This window comes from Netta rufina (genome assembly GCF_964035555.1).
Source record: "Netta rufina genome assembly, chromosome: 10".
Taxonomy (NCBI): domain Eukaryota; kingdom Metazoa; phylum Chordata; class Aves; order Anseriformes; family Anatidae; genus Netta; species Netta rufina.
Window position 1 is genome coordinate 17851394 of NC_140133.1, and position 20985 is coordinate 17872378.

At 39.0% G+C, this 20985-nt stretch overlaps 1 protein-coding gene across 1 annotated transcript; it reads right to left on the minus strand.

The window, feature by feature from the left end:
- Positions 1-477: 477 nt before the first annotated feature.
- On the minus strand, positions 478-20514 carry EOGT (EGF domain specific O-linked N-acetylglucosamine transferase). The gene is made up of 17 exons (XM_084292507.1): positions 20393-20514; positions 19930-19976; positions 18882-19106; positions 18149-18249; positions 17509-17617; positions 17310-17404; positions 16116-16220; positions 14855-14961; positions 12967-13070; positions 10321-10413; positions 9394-9465; positions 8713-8799; positions 7571-7639; positions 6404-6465; positions 4623-4742; positions 3643-3745; positions 478-3327 (listed from the first exon to the last, which is right to left on the minus strand). The coding sequence occupies exons 3-17, from the start codon at positions 19089-19091 to the stop codon at positions 3181-3183; spliced, it is 1584 nt and encodes a 527-aa protein (XP_084148633.1). The 5' UTR covers positions 19092-19106; positions 19930-19976; positions 20393-20514; the 3' UTR covers positions 478-3180.
- Between the last annotated feature and the right edge of the window lie 471 nt (positions 20515-20985).

Here is a 20985-nt window from a genome sequence, read left to right on the forward strand (position 1 = left end):
ATGTATCCTTAAGATTAATAATCCTGATTTACCACCTCCCCCTCCCACATCATTTCTCACACTTACCCAACTCCCACAGAACTTCACAAAGAAAAAGTTTAACTACATCTTGAAGATATCTGAAGCAAAAAGGAAAGACACCACATGCATCCATAAGTTAATTTTTATTTCAAAACCAGCTCTCAGTTTACACTGTACATGAAACACAGGCAATCCTGGAGGTATTCAGGATTGGCAGCATTCATTAAGTGCCAAAGCTAAATTCATCATGCTGGTGCCAACGTGCCAGTTAAAAACAGACTCTACACATCAGTGAACTACAGACAAAAAAAAAAATAAAAAAAAAAAAAATAAAAAGTAGCAAGGAACAAAATTCCTACAGTCTGTTAGGAAAATATAACCCAAAACTATACCTTGCCTAAAGAACAAGTGGCTCAAACTCCCCCGGATTCTCTCTCGTTCCAATTTGCAGGCAGAGCGAGATGGCCCAGACCCTCTTTAAGAAAGTCACTCAAGCCACATCTTTGCTGTTGTCCAAGTTCTCTCAGGATTTATCATCAAATTCCCAACAATCCAGTAAAAGCTTTCTTCTGCCAAGATAATTTTGTGACTATTCGTAAATCTAGTCAACAAAAATAGTATTTTTCATCCCAGTAATACTAAGCCATAAAGGCTAAAGAATACGTTGGCCATCAACTGTTGACATTACACTCAAATTTGCTGAAACATTATCAGGATATTTTGCCCTTGGATTAAGTCCCCACAGCCTCTCCTCCACACACACAGGCATATGGTTGGCCACTTGCTTTAGTGAGTCCTAGCATAGCATGAAAGCAAAGCTCCTCGTTAGCTGCTTCTGTAAAGATGCAAACACATTTGTACTCACACACTTGCTTCAACAGCATCATCTGCAGCACAGGAAGTTAAACATACACAAATACATTCCACAAAATAATCATAAACCCCCCAGCAACAAAGCCATCAGCACAATATAACAGCATGACCTGTGAATGATTCCCAGATAAATAACTGAGTATCAGTTCGGTCATGGCAGGAAGACAGAGACATGACTCTAGGCAACTAACAGCATCTAAAAACACTTGCCTCCAAAATCTGACAAACTATAACCAAAAGTTTTATACCTTTTTTATTAAAAAGCTTTTATTAGAAAAGTTATCAAATACATCTGTGCACAATTCTTCCTTAAAATGTCTTTATTTTGAGTTATTGCATTTTTTTCTCTCCTCAGACATTTTATTGACTTAAGTTTTAAACATTTATTTCTTTAAAAATCCTAAAAAGATTAAAAATACACAAATACAGGAAATTGTATTTCTCAAAGGTTTTCCCCCCCATATCAAGAAGTGCAATTTTGCTTCCAAGATTCTTTAATGTAAAAGAATTTTATCCATCAGTAACACAATACACTAAAAATTGCACCAAACACCTCAATATACCTTGGGTATCAGCTGTATCTAGCTTTTCCTATGCACTGCTTAAGGTCACGAGAGATCTATATGAAAATTATGCTTACTGTAACTCATTTTTACCAGTATAGGCAGGTCAGTAAATGTACCTACACTCTGTGAAATTGCCTATGACTGTTAGGGAACGGCGGTCAATAATATCTACAATTATACCAGTGGAGTGTTTACATTTACTGTAACTGTCTTGCTTTTGCATACAGATGTATGCCTTGCTTCAAGCCACTGAGACTGTGTGATTATACTGCAAGTCTACCATGGGAATAGAGTCTCAAAGAAAATCCATAGTGTAACGGAATTTTTATTTTTTTAGTTTTTTAAATCACACTGAAAATGATTCTTCCACACATCCTTCTGGCCCCTCTTAAGAAAACAGAACTACTTTTTCATCCCCAGCCTGCCTTCCCCCCAGAGCTCACATGTTGGTGCTATTGAGGAAATTCTATAAAGAACTCAACTTTGGCTTAATATTTCCTTCAGTGTAAACAGTGAACTATGCTACTGACTGGGGAAGGATTTTCCAAAGTTTTCTAGATTGACTCTTCAACTTCTTTTAAAAAAAAAAAAAAATATTAGTAGATCAGACTTTTGGCAGTTCCAAAAACAAATTCCTAATGATTTCATTTCCTTCCAGCTGCAGCTGAAAGACACCCTATGTGTCTTATCATTTGTCATAAAAAAAAAATCCATTCCCATTAGCATCCTCAAAAAGGATGAAGTTTTATTCCAATTTACTTGGGTTTTTTATTGCAGAAGTGCTGTTTTATGTGAAACGTAGGAAACGTCCAGATTACCTGGAGTTAGCAAAAGATTTATTTGCTTTAAGAGAGAAGATTGATTAACCCTACCGAGCAGACCTGTTATATTTTAGCATTTAAAACAAGAGGGAGAAGTCAAAGTTTATATTCGAATGCAAGAACATCAGACACACTGCTCTCTACCTTGAAAATGTTTCTGAACTTGAAATAGAAGTCTGCAGTTTCTGTTGTATTAAATGACTAAAATTAAAGTTTCCTTAACTGCTTAATTCTTACAATCACTATTTTTCAAAGGAAGCTCTTCTAACCTAAAAACAATAAATGGCCAAGCACAGCAACGACAAACAGTGACACAAAGGAACTAACCAGACATCTCAGAACTACTGTGTCATGTAACTTGACTCTACATGACATACTGGGCAGTGCCTTACAGTAAGATGACAATTCCTATTCAGATTTTTACCTGCAGATGCAGGACTGCATAAAAGCATCCAGCTTCTTTAAAAGAGGAACTCTGACAGGCCTATTTCATTCCCACAGAGGCCACTCTGAGAAACCAATCTGTAACACTTTTCATCCCCTAGCATTTCCTTACCTATTAATAGGCATACATTTTTAACAAATTAGTATCTAACCTCTCCCAAAATCTTAAATGAAATGGATGGACATATCTTTGTATCAAGACAAGTATTTCACAATCTGGAATGTAAAAATATAGTTGGGAAAAATAAAAAAATATTCTGATAATTTTTATATTTGGAAAACCCACAGAATTAAAGAGATGGGTGATGAAGGTACGGTAGGGTGCCCTCAGGTGGTCTGACAAATTAATGAGTTACTTCCCTCGTAGAGGTTTACTTTTTTCACACCAGCATTTCGCTTTATGTTGTTACAATATTTTACGGAGCATTATTTAAAAAATAATATTTCAGTCTAATCTAGAATTCATCATGCTTTACCCTAAACGGCCACTTGGAATGCTGTGAAACATGATTTGCAGCCAGAAGCACCAAGTACATAAATTCTTCCACATCAAAAGAGTAGTTTGTAAATTTTGGATGTTCTCCCAGTGTTGGGTGGTGCCCCTAGAAAAATAAAATAAGGCCTTTCAGACAGAAGAAGATTCCATATATCTTACATTCAAAAAAAAAAAAAAAAAAAAAAAAAAAAAAAAAAAAAAGAAGAGAAAGTTAATGGTCAACTAACTCAATTTTTCTTCTCACTGTAGACATTAATATCAAATGATTTATTGATCACAACATGGAATTTAATTTAGTCTAAAGAATGAAAATCATATTTAAAATTTCAGAGCAGAGATGGGTAAAAATAAGCTAGCCTTTAAACTCCTAAAGTCACAGTAGAAAGAACAACCCCACCCTTCCGCAGCTAGCCACCATTACCTGGTCTTGAGGGAATACTTTATTTCTTTTTCGCCAAGTGATGTAATGAATGCCTCTCAGCCTTGCCAGATCCAGGTAACAACGTTCATCTTCACAGTTGTATCTAGGGACAGGCAGAATATTTACCTACATATTGCGTTGAAGTTAACTAGCGTGAAACAGGAAAAGAACTTCAAAGTCCAAGCATTTGCTGTCCAGTTCCAAGGCAACAAAACCACAGACAAATTCTGTTCCACTAGAAACAAGAACAAAGGCTACCTACCTGTGCTTAAGATGTGGTCAAGGAGGCAATCTGAGACAAATCTGTGCATCAGACATGTCCCTGCCCAGCTGTACCAACTCTTGGGTATGTAAAAAGCAGCCTTCCTTATTGCAGGGGTTTTAAGCAGAATTTCCCCAGGATGGGAAATTCAGTGCTCTTTGGACAAGCATGTTGCATTTTATTTAGTTCTATAGAATTGGAATGCCAACTAAGCCAGCTTCATAACAAAAATACGTTTGAAATAAAACTACTGGAGAAATTTAGATAAGACAGGATAACACTCAGCTGAGCCTGGCTAGCAAGTGGTGCTCCCAGGTATGGAAAGGGGCACATACCCTTCAGGGCAATCTTCAACAGCCTGGACATGCATCATCAGACAGATCACCAAAATACTATATCTCAGACCCACCTGGCAGAATCTGACCAGCGATGCTTTAAAAAGGTTTTCCCACAGGCAGTTGCCAACTAGGCTGCATTTTATTTATACTATGGCACCTAAAAAAGGTAAGCCTGTATGATAGTTACACTATATTTTATAATGAAAGCTTCCTCGCTTTCTATTCCCAGAAGAAGAGACTGCCAAAAATGAAGTCTAGAGGACAATGCAAGAGAAATGTTCTTCGTAAAATACTAGCAGGGGACAGTACTTCATTAACACACAAACAGACGTTAGCAGTTGTGTATATAATAGAGGGGGAAGAGAGAAAAATAGACTTACAGTTCGAAAACAACAGCCCAATCTGGTAGAAAGAGCAAATGGGTAAGTCCAGCTCCGTGCATCCCAATGAATATATCAGAGTTATGCGTGATTCTCAATTGCTCCGAAAATTCAAGTTCCCTGCAGACAACACAACAAAAATAGTGATCTGGCATGCCTATCCATCTCAGCAAGAATTAGTTACATGTAGAAAGCGCAAAATTAACTTAAGGGAATACTGAAAGAGAGAATTGATTTTTCAAGGAACAATACTAAGAATCACAAATGCTTCAGCAAGCAATAACTCAGCATGGAATTAGAAGAAATGCAGACAGGTTTCAAAAACTTCACATTAACAAGAGTCTGTTGCAAAAATTTGATTTTATTGGTAAGTTAAAGCTCGTGTTAGTTGGGAAGTTTTGTTGTTTTTTTTTATACCTGCTTTAAGCAACGTCAAAAAAAAATCTCATCTTTCAAAAAAAAAAAGTCAAAGGATCTAAACTGTTTTTAATGGACTAAATGGACTGTAAAAGCATACAACTCCATCTCAAAGATGCAGATGTCCAACCCAAACTTATACACAGGGTATCAAGCAGAAATAAGGAAGCTCAGGTTTATTTTATTTATTTTCAGCTCCTGCCTGGAACTCTCTCCCTTTGAATGTGACCTCCAAACACAGTATTCTCTCTAAATAACCAGGTGTTCCCTGAGCACACAAATTAAAAATGGACAAAAGATACTGAACTGTAAGGCAGACAACTGAAAAGGGAAATCACAACAGGCTTCATTTGCATACTAACAGTTCATACATTTAAAAGGAAGAGAGCAACTTCCTCTCTGACAGTTTTGAGGACAATAGAAAGAAACTGGCTTAAACTGCAACAAGAAAACGTGTACTGCTTAAAGTGTTATAAGGGTAGACATCAAGGAAACCCTTTAACTATGATGGGAGCAGGACAGCTGTGGAAATCTCTTAGTGAACGCTACTACAGTTTAGACAAGCACAGGAACTGTGGAAGCATCTCTTGGTTATGCTTTCAAAGAATATGTCGGTCTAGATGTTGTCTCAAGGGTATCCACCCTCTTCCATATTATTAGCCTGCTCAAATGCTGTCGCTGACAGAGGAAATGAGCCACTTTTGACTTCCTCATTCTGTCTCTGCTTGGGTCAAAGCACTGATCTCGCACTGCTGATTCAGTTCCTTGCTGTTTCCGCATGCTACGCGACAAAACCACCGACTACATGCAAGCTGCTGCCATCTGGCACAGGAATGCACCACTTGGGAACTTTTCTTCAAACCATTTCTTCCTGGCACAGTGCCTAGAACATCTGGGCACCACAAACTGACCTAGATGTGTCTTCGGGGCCACCAGAGCAGCAAAGAATTTAGTAATGAATGATAACCCAACTTAAAAGCCATATAAAATAAGATGCTAGCATCCTACACAAGAAATCCCTATTAACTACCAGTAGCCAAAGAGCATTAGCAAACACATAAGGGTGGTGGTAACACAGCTGTTTTGGGGAGAGGGGAAGAAACAAAAAATGATTTCAAAACTTGCTCATTCCAGTTTTAACCTGAGGTTACTAACTTTAGCTATTCATTCTAAGTGTTGCATCATAGGATTGAAGGGCTTAACTAGCTCACCCACCACTCCCTCAGAAGCATTCATTCTTTCTTGCCAGGTCTTGGATTTCGCAAAGGTTAGACATTGGGGCATGTATACCTTTGCTTGAAAACAGCTTCCACCACCCACCAACAGCGTGTAACCACACTAGTTTTCTCTATCAACATACGTACTTGTATTTGTAGTCTACCACTTTGACCTCCAACGTTGATACTGTTTTCAAAGCATTCACAAGCTAAAGAGGGGGGAAGGAAAAAAAAAAAAAAAAAAAAAAGGACAGTGATTTGGTGTTCAATTCATGGTGCTTCAATTAATTCTTTCCCTGCACTCCTGTTTCACACACTCCACCTCCTCACCAGTGAATTACAATTAGGAAGACAGAACACTGTCATATAAAGATGTTCCTCTGTTTTTTTACATTTCCATCTAGGATACCTACATTATTCCTAGCAGAGCAGCCACTGCAGAGGAGACTTGGATCTCTTGAACTCTCCCAGAGACTATGGTTGACTTCTGTATGCTCCAGGGCCCAATTCCCAAACCACACATAGTAGTAGCAGTTTTGCTGGGAATGGCAGGAAGATGTGACACTTTGGGTTGGATTTCCAAAAGATAAACTTCTCCCTTTCTGTTACGTGCTTATTATCAGAAAATACACTGCATATAGCAGTGTATGCAGGCCCTGTAGCCAGTCTAGCAGATAATGCACAAGTCCAGTGATCTGAGCCCTGGCCTGCCACCAAGCTGTTGCACCAAACAAGCCTGTTTCTCCCTTAAATAAGTTGGGGATAACAATGCCAATTCATTTTTCTCAGGTACTAACAGATAGGAATGAAGAGATAAAAAATTGATGTTATCATTTTTATCACCAGAGAAGCTCCACCAGAAGTTCACTAAGCTGTATGATTCAAAAAACAGTGATTCAATATAAAAATTCATTGAGTTTTGAATGCATACTGTCGGATACAACTGCTTATGTATCTTGATCTGCAAGCATAACAAAACGTTTTGTTAGAGCCTTCAACAATTGGAATGTTAGAAACAAAAGAATTATCTGAAAGCAAAATTATTTAATTTTGTTAGAAATTGTGCAGCATCTGTTCGATAAGAGGATATACTTTTACTATTACATCTATAGATTTCCATTGAAAGAGAGCAGCAAGGTTCAGTATCTGGTGTACAGAAACTGGATAGAAGACACTAGAAGAAATCATTAGCACTGAAAGTATTTGTCCAAGATTTGTTAGTGGACAGATGTCTTGGCTGTGCCTGAAAAAAATCATTTCATTGAGCAAAATTAACTTATGATGAATTGGTTTTAAAAATAAAAAGGACCACACCTCATTCTGGTTTAATATTTTCCGGTAATCTGTACTGCGCGCAAGTATTGTGACTCTAATTTTCCCATCCTAAAAAGAAAGAAGCAGCAATGTTAGCTATGAGGCAGACTTCACTTAAAAAAAAAAAACACACACAACTTCCATATTTACTTTTGGCAGTTATTTAAGCAACTAAATACATCCCCTCCTCATGTAGAAGATGATGTAACCACCTTAAAATTCACATTGTATTTTCCAACAGATTAAAAGTGTCAAAAACTGCTTGAAAGTCTGACTATTAACAAAAAATAGAACATTTTATTTTATTCAGTACAAAAGAGCCTTTGTATTACACATCACACAAGTTTTGAAAGCAGGAAAGCAGTTTTCAGGAAGGCTTGCGCACAAGATCCTCGGAAAAAATAATTTACTTCTATAACAGTTCCTCCTTTTACCTCTTTAAATTAATTGGACTCATGGGAGTAAACGTTCCAAGTGAAATAAAGAGATTTAACTGCATGACTCCCATTAGTGTCAGCAGGAGAATCGTAACTAAATGCCTGTGCAGTGCTTTGAATATGTGCCCCTCAGCGATAATATGTAGGCTGCTCTCCAGCAAATACTTCAAGAAACCCAGGACCGCTGTATCCATCAATGCAGCCATTGCAACAATTTGTGAAAACTACCAGTGTCTACAACAGAGAAGCTCAGGGCCAGAGAGATGGTACCAGGGAGGAACTGAAGGACCAAACTCAATCACTTCCTTCTCTGATTGGAGCTCAGCAATAGCTATGAGGACTGATAAAGAGCATGTCTGCATAGAACAAGCTTGCTGCATTGCTTTGTGGGATCCTGTCTGCTGGACCTGAGGGCAGGGTCTTATCAGCAGGGAGGAGACCCTAGAGTTGGAAGGAAGATGTTCTAAAGTCTGTCCTATGGAAGGAAAGCATGAAGGCAGCTGCCGCAGACATACACAAGTGTTTGCTGAAGTTCGTTATAGAACAGACTGACTTATTGGAAAATGCCAAGAATCACAGGAAAGGACAAAGTGCACTACGTGCTCCTATTCCACGCTAGGATAGCTCCACACCAACTAGCTGATGTTGTTTCTCCGGTAAGAGCTGTCAGCTCCATATTACAGTTTTATTGCTCATTTATCATACCTTGGGTCCCTCTTGTGTGATATTTAATCTGTGTAACACATGCTGTGAAAATGCTCTAAATAGGCCTGTTCCATGACAGCCAGAAATCTGAAATAAAAAAAAAAAAAAAAAAAGCAACTGTTACTACAAAGTTCTTTTGCTCACAAAAATCTCTTTGGGATCAGTCTTTTGCCATTCTTGTGGAACAAAAGCCTAGTATCATACACTGCACTAAGCACATCACTATTTTCTGCAACACATAATAAAAATATAAATAATATTATTTATATTTATATATTATAAATAATAAAAATAAAGTGGCACTTTATTTTTGAAATATACACATCTCTCTCATTGTTATAGCCTAAACACATGAACTAATGCCTCTAGGAAAGTCTGTCAAGCATATAAGCTCTTGTGCTCTGCAAAAACACCAGGAAGTTCACAGTGTCCTCCTGTTAAAAAGTTATAATACACATCTCATAAACCGTGAGACAGAGGATTGCACCTAACCACTTACTATCAACTAGCTAAAGTAACTTCAAAACCTTAATACTGAGGGAAGATCATTTCATTTGGAGTTAGAGTCCTTCAATGCAGTACATTTCATGATAACTCAGCCAGATGTTTGAGAGATTCATTAACTCAGACTTTATAGTGTCATATACAAATCCGGTTAACGCTAAGATAAAAAGGACTCACCAATGGTGTGTTATAAAACAAGCCGTATCGCATCCGAGGCAGTAATGAGAAGACTGCTTCTTTAAAGCATACCTGCAAAGGAAGATCACAAGAAGTTACACTGCACTGCTACCTTCCGCTGGCACATCCCATGCTCATTCAGTGGGATCACTGCTTATAATGAGCTAGCAATTACGTGCTCCTGTCAAGAACACCCTCACTTCCTTGACTGTGCAAATGAATAGAACAAAGGAAATCCTGATCCCAAAGGAGATCTCAGTTCAGATGGTACAGAGACAAGTGTGGGAAGAGGTCTAAAAACAAACAAAGCAAAAACACCAAAAAAACGGAACAAATGTGAACTAAACAGAAGAAAACTGGGTAAGGTTAAGACTGGGTTTAAAAGATTTAAGAGTCTGAAATGAGCTCTGAATGAATTCATATGTTTCTGGTGAGAGAAAAATCTATTACTGGTTTGTCTGTGTGTTTGTTTTGTGGGATTTATTTTTAAGTTTTATTGTTGATTCAGGTTATTTTGTGGTTTTGGGTTTTTTGTTTGTTTGTTTGTTTGTTGTTTTTGTTTTTTTGATAAATAGCAGGTACACTAACAGTTGCACAGGAAGATATATACCTCAACAGGAATCAGAAGACAGAAAGACAGTAAAATTTGAGAACCCTTAGCTGCAGTACTGGTTGCTGTGGAAGTGAAACTAATACATAAATATCATTCCTCAGAAGAGAGAGAAGTTAGGTCCATCTATGTAAAGTGCAGACATGCCTCAGAATTAGGTTACAACTCTGTCTCATTGGCAAGGTAACACTCTCAAATTACACAAATAAACACATATAAAGTATTCATGGTCTCTTCTGAAACACCTATATCCAGGAGCAGCAGTCATATTTACTATGCAGTCACCGTGAATTAGAACAAGATATAAAATTCCATACCCTTTTAGAGTCAAAGGTTTTCAGGTGTATTATCTCATAGTCAGTAAATGCCTTCCATGTCTCACTGAACAGGTCACCATAGCCATACGAGCTCTATGATGGGAAGGAAAAACAGAGACATAATGATTAAATGCATACAACAACTCCCTTCATGACTTACAAGTTTACATGTTTAAACACACACTTTGTAGCACATCATCACCACCACAGGACCTAAGCCAGCCTAGGACAGAAAGCAGATGTTACTGCTGTGTTTACAACGGCAGTTAACTCAAATTGTCTGGCAGGTAGTTGATTTTTATTATAACAGTTCTATAAATCAGCAATATGGACAAATTCTTCAGCAGCAGATTAGAATCTGAGTTAGAAGCAAGAATACCTACTGCCTATGCCAGAGACAACAGAACACAGATTAGATGTAAGCAACAGAAATGGAGGGAAGGTAGAAAGCACAAACCTGACTCCTGAAACTAAAAGCCACCTGTTTGGGATTGTCACTTGCATGTTGCACGTGTATCTCAAACTGAAGGCAATGATCTGATTTAGTGTAAGGAGCAACCAGTAAACTAGGCTTTGTACTAGTTTGACAAGCTGCCAGGCAGTTTCTCTACTGAGCAGTATAAAACTTCACTTTAGCAAAAGTGCTCTGCAGAACTTCTTAAGAACCAACAACTCCCTATGAGATTGGCCCTTCAGTCCTAGAATTGAGGCTCAAGCCTTCGGATCTGCAATACTTCCTAAACATCTGAGGGCTAAGTCTTTGAATGCAATTAAATATAATTCTTGCTTAAAGCTTCCTTACAGCTTTAGAGCTGGTTCAGCCTGCTTTGAAAATTACGTGGAAACATTCACAAGAAATTTGAAAATGAGACTATAAATAACTGCAGAAGAAAGGGGACATCTACTAAAATGCAAAAGAAACTGAAAGGTGTCACATTTCCTCCACTTGAAGAGGTGTTGCTTTCCCCTCCTTCTGCCATTGAATTTTACAATCCATACTGCTTTCTGGTAGTATGTGTTAGAAGAATTGCACTGCCAGAGAACTGATCTTCCATGCTGGAAGTACTTCTCTCTAACCCTGTCTGCTCACCTTAGAATTGCTTTATAAACATTGCTTTCCACATTTGCAGAAACAGTCCGCAAATCAACACCCAGTAGGTTTTCTACTCATTTTCTGCTTTGTTTAACCTATATCTGAGGGCATTACTGTTTAACAAGAACAGTGCACTGATTCTACAGTAGCTGGAAAGTATGCCCAAATCTAATTACTTCAAGAAAAAAAAAAGAGAATGAATAATAAGATCAAGTCCATCTTTCAATCAGCATAGAACAGCTCATCAGCAGTTAGTTGGTGCCATCATCTGGTTGTCCATGGTGATGGACTCAAGCAGATCAAGCAGTTAAGACTCATTTAAAATGATAGTGCCGTGGTAATACTTACTTTGAGAATGGTACATCTGAAAGAGTTATTTGATTCAACAATGCAATATAAGAAAAAGCATTGATTTCCAAAGTAATTTACAGTGCTGACACATCTGATCTTTTCAGAAAGCCGTTGGAGCTGGATTAACAGCTTCCTGTAGGAAATCTAATGAGCTTGCTTATCTGGTAGGCACCTTTATTTTAGTTTTCAAAATGTAATTGAATTAAGGAAAGATGAAAGAAAGTTTCTTCCAGACAAAGAGATTTTTCATAAATAGCAAGTAGTAGGTATTTGCAATTCTCTGCTGAATATTTGTCACAGCAGTAAATACATAGGAAGAAAATACAGTATTACAGAAGAACAAGATAATAGATGTGGGATGATATCATAGTCATCAAAAGTTTTGTTACTTCTGCAGGTGATATACATTACCCAGCACATTCTAATTTGTTTGGTTTAACACTCTCCTATAGAACTTAAATACAGGACATTAAAACTACTACTACTCACAAACATAGTCATGATTTCAACTCAGCAGTACAGCAGAAATAGCCCCACTTAAAATCTACTTTTATTTTAAGGGGTGATCAAGAAGGAGCCATAAGGCGGCTACCTAAAGGAATTAAATATTAGTCCCTGTTTTGATATGCGTGTATATACATTTATTTATTTATGCATCAAATAATTATATCAATCATAATTGTATCATATGTGCTGCTTGTCGTGGTTTTTTGTTTGTTTGTTTTTGTTTTTTTTAAGTTTTCTTTATTACAGGTCACACATTACTGATTTAGAAAGACACAAGGCTGTATTTCTTTTTAAATATAGATTAAATAGTTTTCAGTAAGTCTACTTCAATATTCTCAGAGAAAAAAAAAAAAGTCCACAGAAAACAGCATGTAATATTCAAATGCTGCATATTAGAAATACAAATGATGGGATTTTTTTAGCACACCAAAAAAGGCATAAATGTGTACTAGCAAAGGATGAACTATGGCGCAGTTTTCAAACAACTTCAAACAACAGATGCTCAAACAACTTCTACTAGTGTTCTTCTACTATTGTTCATGCACCTGTATTAACAGGATCCAAAAACTTATCAGTTCCTTGTGGCTCAGCTGACTGTCCACATGAAAGCTAAGGATTGGTTAATAAAAGGTTCAGAGCGTCTATAAAGCAGAAATACAATCCATCACGAGTACATTAAAGCACTGCAGACTTACAGTGTCCCACATGACTATGTTGACATCCGTACTGAAGGAGTTATTGATATGCTGTGTGATATAAAGATTGACGAAGTCACAGAAGTGATGGTACATATTAACACCTGAGAAAAAGAAAAAAATGGTTGGCAAAACACTACATCACCCATTCCACTTTTCAATGGTTTGTGCATTTGCTCTCTAGTAGAATCCTGCATTTTATGTTAGTTTTCTCCCAGACTAACTGAATGCTTCTTATGTACCCTAGAGAAGCAAACCTTTAAAGAGAAGGAATACAGGTAAGAAATCTGAAGTAAAACATCTTAAAAGGTTCAAGGAAATCAGAATACCAGCAAAACGATGGTGAAAGAAGATAAGTTTCACGTACTATTTCCCATTACAGACTACAAATGCTTTCTGAAGCATATGAAAGCAACTATTGCTCTAACAAAAACTAATTAGACATACAGAAAACATTAAAAACAGGGCTTTGGCACTGCTCTTAGGTTTTTGTTGTGTTTTTTTTTTATTATCATTAGAGTAAACTGAAGCTCTCACTGTCAGACTACAAGACAGAACTTGTACTTGCACAGAAGCCAAAGCCCAAGTAATTCCTCAGGTTCGTTCTCAGAGCATTCCTGCTCACTCTTGGTCTCTCACGTTAATACCTTAAAATCACAACGCATAAGAGGTATCATGAAACAAAGGAGGTAACACAGTCCAGCTTGTTATCTAGGACTATACACCAATTTTGGGACCACATGCACACAGCTCCCATCTTTAAGCTTCTGACCAAGAAGAGCTGCCATGGTAGGAAGTAGTTCCTGGGCTTCCCATACTGCTCAAAGAGCAATTCTCCCCTGCCTCTCCCAAAAACAGATAGGCTGGGCACAATCACCTCCTGAGCACAGCTAGAACAAAGCTGCAAAAGGTACAAGGTGACAGCACAGCAACTCTTCCACAATTACTGTTCAAGGAACTACAACAGCTTTACTTAAAATACAAGATACATGCCTGCAGGGATAAAGGAGTTAATCCCCTTTACAGTTGCAGTGTATCATGTGGTCAGAACACAGCAGACAGCTGCACAGTTTAAACCACAGCTTACTCCACAGCACCTTGTTTGCCTGTCTGCAGCATTGCCATTCTCTTTCAGTAAGACTTGTCCACAAAACATACTGTGTGAACAGAAAGGTTGGCAAACTTCAAAAAGACGTCAAATACCACTGTCTCACGCTCAAGATGCTTGGGTGCTGTTGCTATTGTGGATTTTAGAATAGCGTTGAACAACATTCACCTTAGCTCTCTGTAATGAGAGAGGTGCAAAGCCACAGCAGGGCGAAAACAGATAACTTTGAAGCGTCAAGATTAAAAGAGGGTTGTGGGATTTTTGATTGCTTTTTTTTTTTTTTTTAAGGGGTATTTCAATCAACTAACAAAACTTATTCCCTTGAACTTTGTCTTTGAATGCACTTCCTCTGCCACATCTTCCAACATGCACAATCCTCAATTACTGAGCACTTACTGCAAGACATGTATACACCTATACCCTGCGTTTCATAATACGGAAACAGTCTTCCAGAAACACAGCCAAAATCACAGACTGTAAAAGAGTCACAGGCACAAAAATCAAAACAGTTAAGAGCTGAAGACCATGCAAGACAAGCGGAAGGGTTTTTTTTGATCATCTGTGGCAAAACTCAAAGTTTTAAACATAAAAGAAAGTTTTGTTTCTGACCTTATGAAAAAAAAAAATAAAGAAAAAAAAAAACAAAAAAGTCACACCATCTTTCAAAAAACAGTATAAGTGAATTTGACAATGGAAATGCAATAATGTATGAGTGCTAGATACAGGCTCTTTTTACTGCATTACTGTAGTATTAAAAAATAAACTGAAGATACCAATTACCTGCATCTAATTTCATGAAGTATGTTGGCTTCTCAATAACAACATCACACTTGTCATCCTCTAGGGGCCTGAAGTTCAATGCAGTAAATGTCTGGAGTTCTGCAAACCTACAAAGATTCAATCACATAGAGCATGCTTTGACATTAACATACTTGAACACGTGTATTTCATACATTTAAGATTTAGTAACTGCTCATGCAGTCAGTTTGATTTAACAGGACTGCTGAAATCTGATAAAGTCTGACAATTAAAATTATTTGAAAGTGTAATGTAAAGTTCTTCAGGTTATGAGCTTCAAGAGTTAAACCCTGTCTTTGATCTCAGGAGTGAACAGCACCTTTGATCTACAAATCAAGGCAGCAGAGATGTAACGGAGAGCCTTAGAGGCTAGATCCATGAGTCTATCCAACTTGATCTGCATTGCCAGAGACACTTCAGCAAGATCTTCATGCTTGGGTCAGAATAATGAATGCAGATGCAATATTTATTATTCCTGGATCTAAACAAGGATGAGCAGTTAAGACAACTATAGCAGGTAGAGAAAAGTCTTTTCTTCCTCTGCAGCTGTTATTAACAGAAATTGACCATCAGAACAAAAAAGGGAAAAAAAATAATTGAGAACATGAAAAAAAGAATAAAAAGAGTATTCCTACAGGCATCTTGGTAGCTTCTGTTCCTTCATACTTCATCAGTTAACTGACAATCCAGCTTTGAAGTGCTAATATGTTACCCATGATACTAAACCAGCTACCACAAAGCATCCTCTGCCCTTCCTACTCAGCCTGTAGACTGTCGCCTGTTTCACATTGAGAACACAGGCTCCCTGTGAGCAGGGTATCAATATACACCCAGATCAGGCATTGCACTGGATCCAACATCACTAGGACTGCGTGAACTAAGGCACAAACGCAAACTTGAAGGCATTTCACAACCAAAGAATTGTCTCCTTCCATAAGATTAGGCATAGAGCTAACTTCTTCTCTAGAAAACACCTGAATGTTACAACCTCAGGTTACAAGAGGCATTCAAATCTGTTACTGCTGTAAATTAGGCAGAAAAGATATGATTACATGTAACATAGTTCAGAACAGCACTCCATGTAGATGTAACTGCTAGACGTATGTAATACAAACTCTCAAACTGACCTTAAAAAGGAATGACTATTTCCCCAAAAAGAAATACATTACACACACCTGCTAGTGCCAATAAAAAGAACAACAGATAAGTGAACTTGGGAGTAGCCAAGACAAGTGATTCTTACCAAGACTGCAGAGGGCTCTTGCGTTGACCTTCAGCCAAAAATGCTTGAACATCAAGGGTACAATGACCTCCAATTTCTCCCTTCTGTAAGAAGTCTTCTTTGAATCTATTGCAAGTTAGTGAAAGCCTATCAGTTTTTGTGCAACAGTGCTACAAGTGCTCCGTAATCAAGATTATATACTCAAGCCAGTATTATTTAATATCAGTTTAGCAAGATACTTCATAAATATTTAAAACCTGAGTATTTTCTTCAGCATAAGAGAAGCATTTTCTAATGCTTCCTAAATAGAGTGGTGTTCTCAAGAGTTCTACACATCAATCTTCAAAACAGCACTACACTCAAAGTTATTAGGTATCATTTCCACATACCCAATGAGTACTTAATTAGGTTTTCTAGGATTACTTATAGGAGCACCGTAAGTTGTTTTGTTTTTAATAAAAATAATCTCACTTTGTCTCCTCAGATTTCATAATCCAGTTATTCACCCAAGAATTTTACTCAACACACAGTGAACAAGGTGCAATAACAGGTTTCACGAAATCAAATTGCTAAGAGTGCTGTCTAAACTTGCTTACAGGATATGTTAAGAAGATAATAAAATTCATTCTGAGGGGTATCAGCATCACAGTCACGAACCAGCTCTTTCAAAGTCAGGTACGCAAGACACTGACTTCAAAATTGAGGCAAAAAGAAAAATGGGTAATGCCACTATCAGTGGCACTTTCCCTTCCCCCAAGTTGTCCACTATGCAGTATTTTATTTTAGGATGGCAAGGTTCAAGTTCTGATCTCTTTTTGATCTTAATGCATTTTAAAATGCCATTCCTGGTTCTGGTATAAAGGCATCTAGCATAGGAAAGGCATTCTCAGTGCCTTATGGAGAAACAATTCTGCTTTGCATGTCACTAGAACAAGAAAGAATGTGCCTGAAGATACAGGAAGAACATCTCAAGATACAGAAACATTGTCCTCTCTTCAGTCAATAGAAAGAAATACTTCAATTGCCCATCAGCAGTGTAGATCTCCCATGAATGTAGACTTCAGCAGCAGGCCTCTGACAAGCAAGGCCTGTGGCAACAAGCACACAAACTATATGTACAACTTAATTAATCACATTCTTCAAGTCCATCTCCCTGCCATCCCTTAGTTTTACTATAATAAAACTTAGTTTTACTACAACAAAAGCAGATCAGACCTGTCGTGGTTTCTCTTTACAGTTCTTAAATCAATGTATAAGTTAGTTGCCCTGCAATGCTGAAGGTATTGAGAGCAGGTCAGAGATGAATCTCCCTGTTTAAAAAAGAAAAAACAAATAATAATTTTATCAAGAACAAAAATTATGTTTAATATGTTTACAAGGAAGTGAAAGTACAGTATCTATCAAGAATGCTTACTGTTACTGCAGGCTTACAATGGGTTTTCATTTCATTCAGCCTCTCTCGTATGTAACCAAAGTCAGCTTGTTTCCAGAATATCTGTTGGGCTGTCTCAATATCATTTGCCCTGATGTATGAAGGAGAGAGGAAAACCAAGGGCCATTGCTCAATTCTAGTAATAACTTTAACAGAAAACATTTTTTCCACTGAAAGTGGAACACAAAAGCCAGCCAGTTACTTTATTGACATTTAAAATGCAAAACAGGAAGCAACTTATCAGCTACATGTAAGGGAAAACATCAATGACAATTTAAAGCTATTCTCCCGTAGAAGGCTATAAAAGTTTTTTTCATTTGTTTTTTAAAGCTAAGAAAAGAACTCCAGGGTTACTTTAGCAATCTGAATTCAAGGCTAAATCAAAAATAAGGAAAACATTGTGGCAGGTAGTATTTCAAACAATGTTTTCTTCCTTAAAAAGCTTAAAGTCATGTTGAAAGAGAAGTATGTTATATATACATCCAAACATCTGCACAACGGTGCATAGCCATCCTTTAGACCCTAAGTAGCCGTGGAGTTAATGTTACCGTGCTAACACGAAAGTGAACACTATATTTATTTTTGGACATACTGTACTTTATAAATTTAAAATGAAACTTACCATCCAGTTTCAACATAATCACACACTGGGTAACTGAACCTGTAATCTGATTTGCAAGATTTCTCATAACCCCAGCAGGATTTTAGTTTCTTCAAGTATTTCTGTAAGACAAAATAATTGTATATAGCTCTTGATCATGCAACAGCAAAATAGTTAGCTTACAAACTACCTCTTGCTAACAAATTTTACATAAAAAGAATGAAAACAGACCAAGCTGTTTCAGAAAGAACACTCTGATTCTTTCTGCACAGCAGAGGATCCACAAAAGACACATATGCTCAGCAATATTATTCTGGTCTTTAACGTGTCTTTCAGCACGACCAGTTTTCCCAAACCAGTGAGTAGGATTCCAAAGTTTTCACATTGCTGACAGCTATCGATAAAGTTAAGCTCACATGAAACTCATTGTTCCAAGCTCCAGGCTGAGAGTACCACTGCTCTGCCTGGCACATCTAGAAACGTTGGTTCTGCAGTAAAAACGCAGAAAACAGGGAGCACAGCTCACATCCCCAAATCTACAAACCAGCTTCAGCCTGAGAGACACTATAATTGTCCCAGGACACAAATAGCCCAGATCCTCAGGTCCACCATCCCTGCAGTTCCAATTCCTAATGAAGCCAACTCACTGGGAAGGAGACCAATTCATCATCATTCCTAAACCGCTAGGACTCCCAGAATAAACCACCCCAAAATTACATTTGAACAAACAAACAAAAAAATAAGTCAGACCTACTTTGTATGGGCAATGAGAGTCCTGCTTACAGATGCCAGCAATGTGCTGATTGTTGTGCAGAAAGTACGGAATATGCTCATCTGGCAAGTTAATAGTTTTGTAGCTATATAATGGTTCTTCTGGAATGTTTTTGAATTCAGTAAGATTTTCATCTTGGGAATTAGCCAGGATTTCTTGCAGTAGCAATCCAAACATAAGCAACATGAACATGGCAACCTTCAAGTACTGTAGTTATTAAAAAAAAAAAAAAAAAAAAAAAAAAAAGACATTTTACACAACTGCAGCATAGCACATTTCAAGCATTTTAGGTAATATTTACCCCAAATCAGTCATATACTCAGAAAACTTTTACTTGTGTTGCTGAGGTGTTTGGTTTTATTTTTCACCCCTATGGGAAGAAAACTTTTGCTAAGAGTCTAGACTGTACAACTGCAGGATTATCTTTGAATCATTAGTCATTGATGTTTATTACACACTACCAACTCACGGTCAGACTAAAACGGGTGTGTTTACTTTAGCTAAATCCCAAGGGATCCTGAGAGTTCAAATGTGGAAACTAAGTATAGATTATATAACATCCAGACAGCAGGAAGAAAATGTAGAAGTATTTGGAGGGGGAGGGGAAGAAATAAAGAATTTTAGCTTATAAAGAAATATTATATATATATATACTCTGTAGTTTGAAATAAGTTAATCATCAGATGAAGGAAAGTTATGCAATCACAAATAAATGGTCAAGTTTAAATATTTCAGCGTTAGTAGTCAGCATCACATTACAAAGACTCTGAATTTGTGTTACGTACAATAAATTAACTATAGGCCCACACGTATCCATAGATACAGCCTCTAGAACAGACTGGCTACCTTGCTGGCCATATAAGCTTCTTGTCAAACATCCATGCTTTGAATCACTAAGCTTCCTGATGAATTAAAAAAAAAAAAGTGTCTGCATCTAAAAATCCTTTTTGGCATCATAACTCGCCAAAGTTTGCATGCTAGCTTGCAAGCGAAGCCTTCAGCAAAACCCCGACGATACAAGCAGTTTTACCTGTTTGGTTTGAGGAGAACCGCGTCAGATTTCCCAGGTACGCAGACCTAGCAGGGGGGTGGGAGAGGAAAGCAGAGTTAGACACATCCTGCTGAGGAAGCTCCCTCACAGCACAGGGCTGCATCTGGAGGAAAAATCAGGGCAAGGAGAGCGACATGGCAGCAGCCCAGGGGCGTTTCTTAGACCCCTGAGGCAGATAACACGGGGCTCACACGGAGCTCCCACCACCTCCCTCCCCTCCAGCCCGCACCCAGCCCCACTCTCCAGCCTCCAGCCCCCCAGAACAGCATTATCCCTCCACCTGGGCTCTGTCTGAGGAATGGGGGCTTCGAGAGCTGCCCCACACCCAGCACCAGAGCCCCGGGCTTGTGCCCAGCGCGGAGCCCCCACAGCCGACCGCCCCCTCAGCACCGCGGCGGCCGCCTCCCCTCACGGCACCTCACGGCACCTCTCCCCACCTCACCTCACACCCGGCCGCCCCGCAAAGCCCCGCGGCCCGTGGGCCCGGCAGCCTTAATCCTCATCCCGCCGCGGCAGCTGGCGACCGGCCGGGGGGGAGCACACGGCGCCGGCCCAGCCCTGCCCAGCCCGAGCAGGCTCGGCTTGGGGAAAAAGGCGGCCGCCGGCCCAGGGCCGCCCCCACCCTGAGGGCGGCGCCGCCGCCGCCGCTCCCCTCCTTCACACCCGCGGCCCGGCCCCTGGCAGGGGGCTGAGGGGCCGAGGGAGGGAGCGAGGGAGGAGCCGGGCCCGCTGTCAGCGCGCAGCCGTGGGGTGCCCGCACGGGAGGGCTGGAAGAAGGCGAACCTCGGCCAGGCAGCACCTGCAGGGCGGCCAGGTCAACCCCCTGCCCGGCGGCCAGGTCAACCCGCTCCGTGCCCGGGCACGGGGGTGTCGCGGCGCTGCCCCGCGGCCTCTCAAGGGAAATGGTGCCGGCGATTAAGGCTGTCGGCGCGTCTTCCTCTTGCTACCCAAAATAAAATCCGTTCCTTGCGCTGTTTTTAAGGATGTGGAGAAGAAAAAAAAAAAAGCCCTTTCCTGCCGCGGCCGGGCAGGAAG